This window comes from Nelusetta ayraudi, unplaced genomic scaffold, assembly GCF_046127955.1.
Source record: "Nelusetta ayraudi isolate G7.1 ecotype Tasmania unplaced genomic scaffold, CSIRO-AGI_Nayr_v1 ptg000008l, whole genome shotgun sequence".
NCBI lineage: Eukaryota > Metazoa > Chordata > Actinopteri > Tetraodontiformes > Monacanthidae > Nelusetta > Nelusetta ayraudi.
This window is the reverse complement of record NW_027466058.1, coordinates 2,088,039-2,102,052: the sequence shown is the minus strand read 5'-3', so window position 1 is coordinate 2,102,052 and position 14,014 is coordinate 2,088,039. Positions and strand designations below refer to the sequence as shown.

Here is a 14,014-nt window from a genome sequence, read left to right as displayed (position 1 = left end):
ACCAGCTTGAGCTTTGGGAAATATATCCAGTATTTTTGCCCTGTTGCAAATGAACAAATGTGGAGGGAGCACATGAGGGCCATCCTCCCCAGCCAGTCATGTGTATTTAAATGAGGTTTTCAAAATAAAATTGTCTCAATTCTGCCTATCTATTCTTACCAAAGCAACTCACTTTCATATGACTGGCTATGTATAAAGACTCCTGCTCGTCACACTCACAGATTGTTCTTCGCCTCTCTGCATGCAAGACTTGCCAGCATCATTTTCTCGACTGATTTCATGTTGTCAACCTTGCCTGATTCCTGGTAATCTCCTCAGCCTTTTGTCCCCGATTGCGGCTTGTGTTTTTGCCCTTCTGTGCTGTCTGCCTATTCTTGTAGCTGAGGGGAGACATCCTACCTTTTGCAAATGAGAGTTCTTTATAGACGCTATCAACTTCACTTGTGTGGCTGCTGTGCTGCAATTAGGTCCTACTCACACCCGTTTCACAAACAGGAGATCAAGGATGTGTGAGTAAAAATTAATAAATGCATGCGTAAGGATAAAAATAAAAAAAATCGCAATCTACACAATCTACTATGAAGAAGAAAATAACAGGGTCTTAGAATAGTATTCTTAACTGATAGTGAATAGTTTGCATATTTTCCCCCCTGTGGTTAGCTTTTATTTTGAAGGCAACAGCGGAAGTAGTAGCATCGAGCTTGTCGCGTTCCCTTAATGTGTGCAGGATTTTAACACCCCCACCAGAGAGCCGCCTGCCACAGTTGATCTGGACTTTAAAGCGAACAGGATCACTCCGAAGCATCTTCCCACAATGGATGTGAAGCTCCTGTTGCCGCTCGCAGCTGCGCTCGCAGTGCTGACTTACGCACCTCCATCAGAAGGTAAGAAGTTAAAAATATGCATTTTGCTGCGCGCTCTCGGCTTGTTCATGGGTTATTTGTATGTTATGTGCACCTTTAGTTTAGTTTGCCTCTTTTTTTCCCTCAACTGCCACTTGATTTTTCCCCCCCTCGTTTGATTTAATTGCAGTCTAGTCAAATTTCCACAAACCTGTGCGGAGGTTGTACGTTTCAATAATACTTTATTGTATAAATTATTATAATATAGAAGTTAATGCTGTTTTAAAAGAGAAAAGACATGCAAAAAAAAAGTCAAGATTTGTGTGATTAATGTAATAATGATTAAAATGTATTAAATAAGGCTACCATGTAGGGTTTTCCTTTATTTTTGTTTTACTATAATTTTGTGACCCTCAACATTTAAAGACTCAAGTTGTGCATATAATTGTTAACCCCAAAACAGCTAAATCAAGCAGTTTTAGTTTCTTTCATTAATTTACTAGTTGTTTTTTTTTTTGTTGTTGTTGTTGTTGTTGTTGTTGTTTTTTGCTTGCACCTTTATTTGTCTACTTGGCACGGCTTTGCCGTGCAGTGGGGGGTGAGAGAGTCGTGCGCGGAAAAGCGCCATCGGGGCGCACATGTGGCTCTGTCGGATCACTGATAAACTGTGTGTATTTGTGGTCTTTGTTTTTCTTTAATCACCGGCAAATGAGGCTGCTATGAGGCAGGAGGCGAGAGCACGTCTACATGGCGACATCAGTCAGGACACCCGAAGGTGTTCCCCCCCTTTATTATGTTAATTCTGTCAGATTACGTGTCAAAAGGAATTAGCATATGGTTTTATCTACAGCGTCGCTTCTCCCCTGCTCTTTGTGTAATCGGCAGTTTGGTATGCAAATATGGGTGGAAGAGAAAAAGAAAAAGTATATATATATTTTTTAATCCTTTCTTTCCATAAACGTTTTCTGCCAATTTTGGAACAATTAAAAACAGTTTGTTTTTTTTTTCTCCCTAGCTCTAGAAATAACTCCTTGGGTGTCAGTAAAATTTACCAGAGCAGTGTCACAGTGTTACTTGGGAATACTGTTTTCCTGTTGGTCCGTTTTTAATTCATTTATATAATAAAGTGTTATTGAAAAGTGAAAAAATTGAACTAAACACACAATGTGTTTGTAATTGTATGGCCATCCTTTTGCTTTGAGCATGCAATTTCCTTCTATTTGAATGTTCTTTGTGAAGCTTATATTGTGCGAATGGAACCTAAAATGATCTTTTGCAAGTATTCCAGTAATTCACAGCTCTGCATCAGCCAGATGCAACAGAAATTCTATGAAAAAGAGAAACAAAAAGTTACAAAATAGACTGCAGAAAAGTCACAACTGTCCACAGTGGCCTGAATCATGTATGTGTTGATACAAAGTCTGACAAGAAACGGATGCTTCCTCCTGCAAATCAGCAAAAAATTATATCAATGAAAAAATGGTTTCGTCACTGCTTTGTTGTTATGTATTCTTGGCAATGGCAGAGCTGCAGAAAATGCCCCAGAAAATTTACAAGGAATTCCCATGTCTTTACAGCAAAACCTATCAGTCTGGTGGAGAGATGCCACTGCCGTGTAACCGTCAATAATATTCCGAAAGGCTACATTCGAGAGCTCAGGTTCATCCAAACGCCAAGCTGCCCCTTCCAAGTGATGTGAGTATTGTTGTTTTATATATATATATATATATATATGTATATATAAATGAATATGCATCCTGGTCTTAAAACATCACGTAGGTTTCCTTTTTATTGGACATTTCTCACCATCAATCTCTGCGAGGTGACGGGCCAGAGAAAAGAGCTGTGCATGCATGTGTACACGCACGCCCCTCTTGTCACTCACTTTCACACACACACACGCACTGAGAGAAAGTTGTTTTTACCACACGCTGGCAAACGCGTCCGCAGGAAGTGCTCCATTTGAGTATGAGTAAATCGGAGAGGGAGAGACGGGAATTGAAAGTGAGTCTGTTTTGGACAGCAAAGCAATAATGTGTGTGGTTCCCGTAAGGTTTGCTTTTCATTTACTTGTCATGCAGCGTTAACAACCTCGAGTCTTGATGCAATCATCTTCTTCTTGCAACTAGTCTTAGAGTAAATTTACTGATGAAAGCTTGTGGACTTGCGCTCACAATGAGGCTGGTTACAGCAGAGTGAAAATGTGGACAGTCTTGAGACTGATCAAAGCGGAGATCTGACAAAGTGGAAGAGTATTTATCTGTTTCTTCAAAAGTAGAGAGGCAGGAACCAAAAGACACAGAGACATATGATATAGGCCTGACCTCTTCTCTAAATAACTGCAGGGGTATGCTGGATTTAAAAAAAAAAAAAAAAAAGCCTGCAGTCATGTGCTGATGGGTTGACTCTTCAACCTCAGAGTACCAATGTGGTAAAACTAACTAACTAGACTGTCTAACCACAGAGTGCATGTATCTGAACCTCCAAAACTGTGTGTTTTAGGCACTTGAATACATGTAGCAGCAGCTTAAGAGTGTAAAAATGTAAATGTCAGTGCCATTGAAGAGCTCTGCGTGTGTCCAATTGACAAGGCGGTGTTAATTCAATGTTTTTGATAACAACGTGTTGAGCCAGATGATTTTCTTTTTTTGGACATTTGATTTCAACTTTTCACTCCACTCGTAATCTATTCATCCATCTATTTTCTATCAGTGCTTCTCCTGCACTCATGGCGGTAGGGTCGCGGGAGCCTCTCCCAGGTGTCTCGGGCAAAGGCAGGGTTAAGTGTGGACAAGTTGCCAGCAGGGCGACTGAGATAGGCAGACTAACCATTCACACTCACATTCACACCTAAAGACAATTTGGTGTTCCCAGTTGATTTAAAATGCATGTATTTGGAATATGGTAGGGGGGTGAAGTATTTGCAGAACTCACACAGACACAGGTAGAACGTGCAAACTACTGACTCACCACTGACACTCATTTTTTATCTGTCTGTTAGCGCCAAGCTGAGGACCAACAAAGAGGTGTGTTTGAACCCTGAGATCAAATGGCTGCAGCAGTACATCAGGAACGCCATGAACAAGTAAGTCCCAGCCGAACAGACTGACTTCTGCAACAACTCTGATGCAATGAGGGATTTGGTGATCTCGTCGGACAACCTATCAACTCATTTACACTCTCTAGAAATGTAAGGAGAGCAATGCCAAAGCTCAAGTGTATATTTGGACATCGTCAATGGGCCATTGTGAAAGTGACTGTTTTGAATGGCCCAACTAATCCCAGGCCTTAATTGTTAAGACGTGCTCCCACATGAACATGTTAGAGCAGCAGCTCTTTCTTTAATCACCTTGTGGGTTCATCTCAGGACCTCACTCAGTGTGTTTCCATTAAGTGTCAAACGAATTTTAAGGGAACTTTCAAACATTAATTTAAAAGAAATAAAAATACATTTAATGTGCACAGTCAGTGAGTGCCATATGTCAAAGCCATTTCTATAAAGCAAAAAACAGCTATGCGAATCAGAGGAAGTCGTTTTGAATGATATTCTCGGTAATGCACATTAAATTGTTTATTTCCATCACCCCTTAGATCACAAAGAAAGCCACATCATGCATGGCGTTTCGTTGGAAATCAAAAACTGGATCAGATATTGGATTCACTATCAGATCTGAGTAGTTGTAACTCAAAAAAATGTATTTATTCAATAGTGTTTATTGGAGGTTCATGAGAGAATTCTGTGCAGGAATTCTCTCAACACCCCTGGATTAAACTTAAACTAAGCTTAGTGTATCCGAGATAAATCAAAATGTAAAAAGTGGGTTTGTTTTCTTTGACCTCAGGGGTATAATTAATTCCGCCACAAGCCTCGGCAGCGTGTTAATGCCCCTGCTGCAGAACCCACATCTTTCCGTCAGACGGTTTGTCCCTAGCATGACTGCAGAGCCCTCAGCTGAGGTGTGAGCCACGCTCTGCATGACAAAACAGTCCCTCCAGATAGTAGATAGCGCCCATTTGCAATGGATCAGGTCCTGTGTGTTTCCACCGACACATATGGTCAAAAGGGGAGGAGGGTTTAAACCGATTCACTGTGATGCATCTTTGGCATGTGATTGCAAGTCATGCATTATGCCACTGTTCCCTCAGTGACTCTCCAAAACCATGTTTGGGAACACAAATAAATGTGCTTCAATGTTATTTTAATGTGACCGAGGAAAAGGGTTTTATATGTCAGCGCTTAGGTGAAAACGTGCCTGCAAAGATAAACATGTCAAAACCTTTCCGACAGGAAATGTAGGATGATTTCAGTGTTGGGTTTCTAATTACGAGTCAACAAACATTTGCCTTCCCGTAAACCTGAAGCAGCTGTTTTTGTTTAATGGTACTAAAGTTGTGGTTTTTATTTATGTGATTTGCTGATTCATTTTGGAATTCTTTCTTCATGTGGCGTGATTTGCTTTACAGTTCCTTCTTTTGTTCTTTAGTCGTCATTGAAGTGATAGGTTCTGCCTTAATTAGGTACAAATGCAGCTTGTTAACATGTGCTTTCTTGGCTATTTGAGCCAGATTGTTCCTTTCACTAATCTTATATGTTTGTTGACCGCAGAGCCTTTCTGTACCACTAGATTTGTCAGGACTTGCCCTCTTGTCTGCTTCAGTGACCTCTACCAATGGCTTTATCTATCAATGTCTAATAAGTTCCAGTTTCAGAGCTATCCTACCGGTCAGTTTCAGTCTGAAAGCTGCAAGGTTAGCAACAAGCCTTTGAGCCTAGAGCTGTGTTCACACCAAGGCATTTACCATTCACTTTCAATGGGGCCGCATGTGGTTAAGGTGCAACAGTCATCAACGCATCCAGCAATGACACATTCACACGACTTTAGCCAGAGACTCGGCCCCAGATTCAAATGGCTGAGTACTCGCAGGCTGTGTGATCTGCTCTAACCTGGGAAAAGTGAAGCTTCCCCAACACCCTCCAGGTATCTGCCATTCAAAAAAAAAAAAAAAATCTAGGATCAGTTGTGCTTGAGAAGAGCGACAGCCAATGATAGTGCAAGACGTGGTGACGGGAAACCTGGGAAAGACGTCACCTCTGTGGGAGTAACACTTTCAACATAGAACAGTTTTTTTTCAATGTTTCATGCTTGTGGCCACAGGTAATTTAATTGTGCAGTGACGTTTCAACACGGGGATGAAAGTCCTGCTAACGACTGGAGCAGTCAAGACAGAAAGAAAACTGGATAGAAGTTTGGCAAGAGTGTTGGTGCCTTCCCAAATGTGGTTTGGACACCGGATTAGCTTTATGGGAATTCGTCCTGGCTCTCTTGCAGTGTGGTGTACTGAGAGTCTGTCCCGACCTGCAACACAAGACTTGTAGTTGTACTTTCTTAAAATCGTGCAGTCTGAATTACGCTTTTTTGCTTTGTAGGTGCCACACTCACATTGGCTACCAATCAACTACCCTGTTGAACGATGCAACATCTCAAACTTCAGGACTAGCCTTGCGTAAATGTCCTAAAAGTGTGAGGCAACAGTCTTCAGCCCCTTACACAATCACCAAACACCCAGATAACCTTGCATGTTTCATTGGAAAAGCAGTTCAAACATAGTTCCTGGTGAATTAGGTTCTCCTTGAGATTATCCCAAGGGGAACCATGCAGGATGGACCGAGACTTGACGAGAGTTGTCACATGAATGAGTTGACTAGGAGCTGTAACGCCCCAAGTCCTGCTGGAAATGATTAGGAAATGCTGCATTTTCATTGCACGTGTCAGAGTTGGTGTGAGCACAGCCAAGACATGACTGCATTTGAAGGGGGTTTCGGTCTTTTCTACTGATCTCTGATCAGCTCTTAACTCTGCTCTTAATCTCTGCTGGAGTCGTGTGTCAAGAGTTTCTGATTTTTCAAACACAGCAGCAGGCGTGTGTCATAATTAGGTCTTATTTTACCAAATCTGAAGGTTTATAATAAATAATTGCACAATAGTTTTGGCAGAAGTGTTGTGATTCTAATGTCAAATCTGCCTTTTTCTTTTCAGGATGAGGAAAAGCAAACGGGGCAAGTAAGAGGTCTGATGAAGATCCTCCCGAGCCTTCAAAACTACGTAACATGATGCGACATCTTCTGCCATGTTGTCCAGCACTTAACCAGGCTGTGATGCCCCAGCCCTTAGCATGGAATAAATCTTCAAACCCTCACCATATCACCCCATGAGCCCAGTCACGATTCCACCATCTTCACCATAAACCAAGATGTCATTAGCGCAAAGTGCAATCATATCTGTGAGTGTTTCCCTCTAATGTTTATACATTTGTTTGGCTAATGGACTTCAGCTGTGAGGAGCTATTTTTAGAGATCTTCTAGTTTCAGAACTGCTAAAACCTAATCTAAGTTGTTTCTCTATGGAGGAGCTCTCAACACAACTAATATGACCTGGCAGTGCTGGGAGATTTATTTGACTATAAAAGTGGCATCTGCATGTTAACATTTTCTCCAGTTTAAAATGGCACACAGTGTTGTACAACAATGTGTAGTTTCAGTTCAAAGAACAAAAGAATGTTCAGAGCCACATTGTGTGCCGAGTCTTTTTTTTCATGTTTCAAATTAATTGGCTCCATGGAATTTTTCCATGAGACAAAAAAAACCACAGAGTAAATACACAACTTTTAAATAATCCCTCTTAAAATGGCAACTGCAGTGTTTTTGTGATGGAAGATGAGGTGCCAAACGAGCATGGGCATTTCCTGCTCTGCCGCAGTGATTAGGCGTGCTGGAGCTACCCGGTGTGTGTTTATTGTCTTCTTAAACTGAGTGAAAATCTAGCCTCTAAATCTAGCCTCTAAATCTGGTCTCTAAAATCTGTTCACTGAACAGCAAGGAGGACTACACACTCCAAAATCAAAAGCTCTGTAATGGCAAAACAAATTGTCACAGAGAGGTGTAGTCATATAGAGTCTAATTATAAGAATAAAATCAATATCAGTGCAGAATCAGCAGTCAAAGTAGCAATTAGTATTATAGCAGGCAAATAACAGATTTGATAAAGCTACCTACAACTGTCATGCAGATAAGCAATGCACTTTATGTCCGATGTGTTTAGGTATCAACGGCAAAACACCCACTGAGTCTATATCATAACCTTTTTTTGTTGTGCGTCTGTATATGTTAATCTTGTATTTCCTCTCCTCTTCTTTTGGGGCATTGAATGTGTAGCAGTATTTGGAACTGTCTAAGCTTTGGAGATCTTTTCATCTACTCATTTATTTCCCCTTGTCATATGAAAATTAATATTATACAAATGTTCTATTTTTGTACTCTTTTTATGCATTTATGTATTAAACTGAAACATTTAAATGAAGGAACTGTACTCTCACATTAAAATCATTCAGACATTGTATTGGAAAACATAATTGTCAGTGTAATGGAATTCTTAAAAAAAAAAGTTGTGTATTGTTCCAATATATTGGTCATTTAAGCATGTTTTTTTTTTGTTGTTGCATAAAACAAATGCATTTATATGGGTGCACGCACACAGGCAGTTCAGCTTAACAAACTTTCCTCCAGTGGCCACATAAACACCAAAACCTTATTTTTATCCCTGTTCCCTTTTATCCCTTCTAAATTTCAGTAAATTGAGTCCTAGTTTACTCTAAAGTCTATCCACACCCTCTTGATGAAAGATAATTCTAAGGTAACAAACACACAACCATCATTAGTTTCAGTTGATTATTCAGGAATTAAAACAAACTTGTAATTTTTGTAAATAATTCCATTTCTGTCTTTTAATTCCAACACACTGTGAATCTGTAGTTTCTGCTGAGTGAAAGTCAGGTTTTCCAGCGCCGACGCACAGCTGCCACAATCTTACTGTACCACTGGGTCAGAGGGTAAATCGGACGACTTTGATGTCAGCGCATGTGTTTTGCTTTACTCACGAGGCTAAAAGAGCTAAGAGCAAACATCCCGCCTGTTATTTTACTATTAACTCAACGAGCCGCCATTAACGAACATTAGAGCTAAAAGGCATGAACTCTGTGAGGAGGTGCAACAGACGAGTGGCCCCACAAAAAGTGGCGAGAGCTGTGAGTGGCAGTTACAACCCACTTGGCTATCTTTACCAATGGTCGCTCTACATTTTGAGTTTCTATGCACGACAAAACACTCATGCAGAAAATAAAACTATGCACCAAGTCCCTCTTTTACCTCTGGTGTCCTAATTTAGGTTGGATATTAACCCGAGCTAATTGTCTAAATTGTCTAAATGTACTGATGTGATGAACTAATACTACTACAGCAAATTGCAGGTAGCAAAGTATATTACTTGTCTCTCCTATACTGTGGAACATTCTGTTACATTTAATCCCACAGAGAATGGTTCCTCATGTAGTTGTATGTTCACTTGTTTGATTTATAAATAAACGTTTATAAGACCAGCTGACACGTGTCCCGTTATTGTGTCTTTAGTGTCCACTCTGGACGGATTCTGTATGAAACACAACATGCTCGCTAATGATAAGAAGTGTTTTGTAATAGTTCCAGGGATCCCTGCCAACAAACCCCAGTTAAACCAACCAGGTGGGATGACTGGTTCCATGAAGTCTGAGACGCAGGGTTGCAGGAAATGTAAAATGCGAAACATGCACATTTCAAACACAAATGAATGGAAATAATAAGAGGAAAAATGTGAGACGGGTCTGCAGGCATTGCATATCCCCTGTAAATCTGTAAAGTTGTTCAAATAAAATTCATCAAAACTAGGCAGCTAATGAAAACATACAGAAAAAAATGTCTCCTGCAGTGTTAAACAACATAAGCTATGGAAAGTGATGATGTGCGATAACATGAATGCATCTTCATACCAGGTTCACTCAAGTGAAAGTGTAAAGAATGGACAATGAAGATTAAGCGGTTAGTCCCCACATTTATACGGGTGATCGCCAGTAGCAAGCTGTCTCCTGGATCTGTCATCCCCTCCACATCTATTGAGCTGCATTTTCTCACACTATGGAGGAACTAAGAGAGAGATCTTGGTTGATTGTGTCCCGATGCAGCAAATGTATCGTGCACAGTTGAATGAAAATATTGTAAAAATAAAATGTAAAAAAAAAAATCTCTGCATCCTGACCTGAGCTGTAGTCACAGTCACGGCTGCGCTGATTTACAACAGCCAAAGAATGAAGATGAATGTGCACCGTGGGAGACTTATGAAATTCATGTTTGTTATTGTCTAAATTGCTCCGTGGGGGTTTGAGTTCAGCTGCATTTTGACATGGAAAAGTGACACATCATAAAGGATTGTCATGAGAATTGCGCTGAAATAGCAAAAGAAAGGGAGTAAAGGTGCACATTCAAAGTCTCTGTTCCTGCCGTCTTCAGCTGTAAAGACTCCCAGATGTGCAGCCAGTGGAACTCAACTCAGTGGTTATTCATCATGATAAGTTGAGCATGAATACGCAACATTACAGTGTGTGTGTGTGTTAGACTGAGGTATGTATTTGGTTATGGAAGTCATTGAAAGACTCGTCAACAACATTTCTTTCCCAACAGGTTGTTCATAAAATCAACACTAATGAAATAAACTTTGCTCTGATTGAATTTTAAATGTGCGTGTGAGGATGGTGTTTGGCTTCACAAGCACGCACACCCACCCACCTGTGATGTCACTTTCTAACTCCACTCCAGAGCATTAACAGAGCCTCAGCGACATCCTCCCCACCACAGCTGGTACTTAAAAAAAACTGCAGTGTAAAAAGTTTTACCACCAACCAAAATGTCATCATGAACACTGGCAGTGCTGCAGAGCTTAATAGATTGTTATAACAGAAACCCTGTCACTGTAGTTGGACTACAGAGGAGTAAATTGCAGAAATGCAACGTCAATCCTTTGCATGGGAATGAAAACTAATGGCATGTTCTTGAGCAGCTGTGGTCATGAACCAATGGGTATTTGAAAGCACTTTGGGGGCTGCACTCACATCCACATATTGCAAAACACTGCTTCAACACGACTGAGCGCAGAAGTCCCACAACATAAAAGTATTTGCGTCTGTTTATCTCCCATGGCCTTCTTGAGCCTTTATCATTTCCAAAGAATTTGGAACCAACATCCCCCAAAATATAAAAAGGTTAAAATATAATCAACACTACTGCTACTACTGCAAAAACAACACTAAAACCATTTCTGGTAGGACAAACATGGTTTGGCTGTCACACTGCACATCTAAAAAGAAGAGGGGGAGGAAGAAAAAAGGATAAAGAGGCACATCGGTTATAATTTCATTTAAAATTTTTAATAAAAATATATTGAAAAAGTATAAAATTTGAATCACCATATCATTTTTTAAAATATATTTACATCATTTACATTGCTGAAGTGTGTCTCTCACTGGCACTTTTGTTAGCTTTGAGAAGCAGGCCAGATCATGGAACTACAGCAAAGTCCATGTGCGGCTCCCAAAACTGTGATTACAGATCAGATTAGCCAAGGGTGTAGTTTCAGTTCCCCCAGGGTGGCCCGGTCATTAGGCGACTTCTTCACGCATCTCAGTAGGAAATGTCGGCAAACTGCAAAAAGAGTAACAAAACACTGAAAAAGATATCTTTCTGCTGCATGTTCAGGCCGCGTGTGTGCGTCTCACTCACCAAAGGACAGGGTGGTTTTAACTTCTGGTTCATGGTCCACAATTGAACGTGTGTTTTCAAAGGGGAAGCATGAATGAAGCATCACGTACATCACTATTCCCATCTGCCACACCGTGGTCGGTTCGGGCTTGTAAATGGAATTGAGGAACCACTCGGGAGGAGTGTACACGATGGTCCCTGAGGGGGGAAAAAAAAAATCACAGCCATACAGACACAATGTTTATTAGTGAGACAGAGGTAGAGAAGAAAAACTGCAAAGCAAACAGGGCTGTATTTAGAGGCTTACCCTGTATGGTGTTGGCGCAGTCTGACAAAAGTGTGGCACAGCCAAAGTCAATAATCCAGATGTGAGGAGCAATAGTACCGGTTTCTACAAGAATGTTCTCCAGCTTTATGTCCCTGTGGAACACGCCCCTGGAGTGGATCCCAATGAGTGCATTTACTAGCTGTTTGATGATTCTCTGAGTGGCAGAAATGAAAAGAGGCAAATTAGATACTACGTTTTTACACTTTTCAAAGAAGATATAGAATTTGTAGGGTGTACTTTCATTTTTAAAACATATTTATGATATTATATTTATTATTTCGGTTTACACGCAAAGAGCTTTTAAGACACCAGTGTAACATTGTACCTTACATATTTGACAGATATGAACCTGAACTATATGGGAATAAATACACCAGACAGAGCTAACTGTAAATGTAGTGTTTTCATGGCCTTGATATTTCATCCAAGCAAAGCAGTTTTCTTATCAATACATAAAACTTTGGCTGTGAAACCTTGTGTGAGTTTGACAGAACGTTAAAAGACACTACTCAGCAGCGACCTACCTGTGCCTTTCTCTCATGCATAATGCCCGTTTCGGTGGCCAGATAGTCAAACAGGTCCATGCATGGGACTGGCCTTTCCAGGATCAGAATGAGCTCACTGGGAAGCTCGTACCAGTCTAGCAGGTCCACGACTGTGTTGGACTGTGTTGTTATTCCTTTGACTTTCAGCATCAGTGCCACCTCTTGGGGAAAAATCCGCCTCACCCCATTCACGAACTTCGGACATATGGAGACAGAGAGGGATCAAATTAATGGTGAAGCAACTTAGGCCAACAGTGAGTCTCTTTAAAATTTATAAAGGCCAGTGGGTGCAGTGTGCTGTCAAAGGGACAATGTTGATTGAAACTGACATAGTAATATCAATGTTAAAAGGAAGACTTTTACACACTTACCATAGATATAAATTTCAAGCTCGGCTTCAAAATGTGCTTCATGGCCACCTTAAGAACAGAAACACACGTTTAATTAACTATTCCATCTGCTACGCCGGTTAAAGAGCAGATGCACAAGTACAGTGTAGAGTGAGCTAGTCTTACAGGTAGGTTGTCTGACTTGCGGTGACCATAGTAAACTGTTCCAAAGCCTCCTTCATTTAGCATTCCCTCTTCGCTGTACTTGGCCTCCAGATCATCTAAGAACAAGAGATAACGTGGTCATTTCAGCTTAGAAGCTCTAACCAGAGCTACGGAAGGCACAATTTCATCACAGACTAATTACAAGAACCTTTCGAGAGGAATACATATTTATTGTCTCAGCTTACCTCTGCTATATGAGGGGGAGGGGAGATCTGTGATGATGACACCAACGTCACCCAAGGCGGCATCGGAGTGACTAGCGACCTTTCTTCTCTTCCCTCTGGAAGCGGTCACTTTACTCCTTTGTCTCTTCTTTCCATTTGCGATCATGATGGTGGGCACAGACGCCCGAACGCTGTTCCCTGAGGACTCAGCTGAAATTTTTGAACACAAATAGCGTTAAAATCTTTAAGAAGGCCTGCATCAGTCAGGACAAGGTAATACTGGTGCTTTTCAACAATTACACATGTATATCTTTGCACAAATGCAGCAGCATATACTCATACTGTCTGGGAGAACATGCTACATGGGAGAGATGTTAGTAACTAGAGTTTGTTGATATCTCGCAACTGGAGCTGTGCTGCACTTTTGGAATTATTGAACGTCAAATATGATGTAATACCGCAGTTTGTTTGCATTGTGTGGCCTCATTTCTTTTCTTTTCTTTATATATTCATATGTAAAATAAATGCATGTTAATGTTTTATCACTTAAATGTAAATACATCAATCTGTAGCGACAAAAAACAAAAATCGAAACCATAAAAATGAGAGATGTGAATACCCAAGTAACATGCATAAGAGTCCCAATTGTCCGTAAGGCAATATTCAAGACGGTGTACGTTGAAACAATGTATAAGCTGTCTTTACACAACATTTAGAAGAAACTTGCACGATTCAGCAGTAACAACTCAGGTGGGCTTTATCAAACCTTGTCGTGATATTGTGGTTGATGGTGTCCTCACATCCTTACTGTTGGCATTACCTGTAGAGATATGCCAACAGGGTTTTGCTTTGCAAACAAGCGCTAACAATATGTGCAACAGACGTATTAGTAAATATTAGCAAAGAGCAATCCCAACAAAACTTGTTGTGATATATGTATATATTTTTTTTTAAATGCTG

At 40.6% G+C, this 14,014-nt stretch overlaps 2 protein-coding genes across 2 annotated transcripts; one reads left to right on the top strand and one right to left on the bottom strand.

The window, feature by feature from the left end:
• Nucleotides 1-727: 727 nt before the first annotated feature.
• Nucleotides 728-9,275, top strand: cxcl12a (chemokine (C-X-C motif) ligand 12a (stromal cell-derived factor 1)). Its single transcript, XM_076018643.1, has 4 exons — nucleotides 728-884; nucleotides 2,420-2,537; nucleotides 3,844-3,927; nucleotides 6,881-9,275. Exons 1-4 carry the CDS (start codon nucleotides 815-817, stop codon nucleotides 6,906-6,908), a joined length of 300 nt encoding a protein of 99 aa, XP_075874758.1. The 5' UTR covers nucleotides 728-814; the 3' UTR covers nucleotides 6,909-9,275.
• Nucleotides 9,276-11,188: 1,913 nt separating this feature from the next.
• On the bottom strand, nucleotides 11,189-13,303 carry LOC142883494 (serine/threonine-protein kinase pim-1-like). Its single transcript, XM_076018408.1, has 7 exons — nucleotides 13,076-13,303; nucleotides 12,852-12,946; nucleotides 12,708-12,755; nucleotides 12,316-12,531; nucleotides 11,771-11,945; nucleotides 11,485-11,661; nucleotides 11,189-11,406 (listed from the first exon to the last, which is right to left on the bottom strand). Exons 1-7 carry the CDS (start codon nucleotides 13,218-13,220, stop codon nucleotides 11,315-11,317), a joined length of 948 nt encoding a protein of 315 aa, XP_075874523.1. The 5' UTR covers nucleotides 13,221-13,303; the 3' UTR covers nucleotides 11,189-11,314.
• Nucleotides 13,304-14,014: the final 711 nt, after the last annotated feature.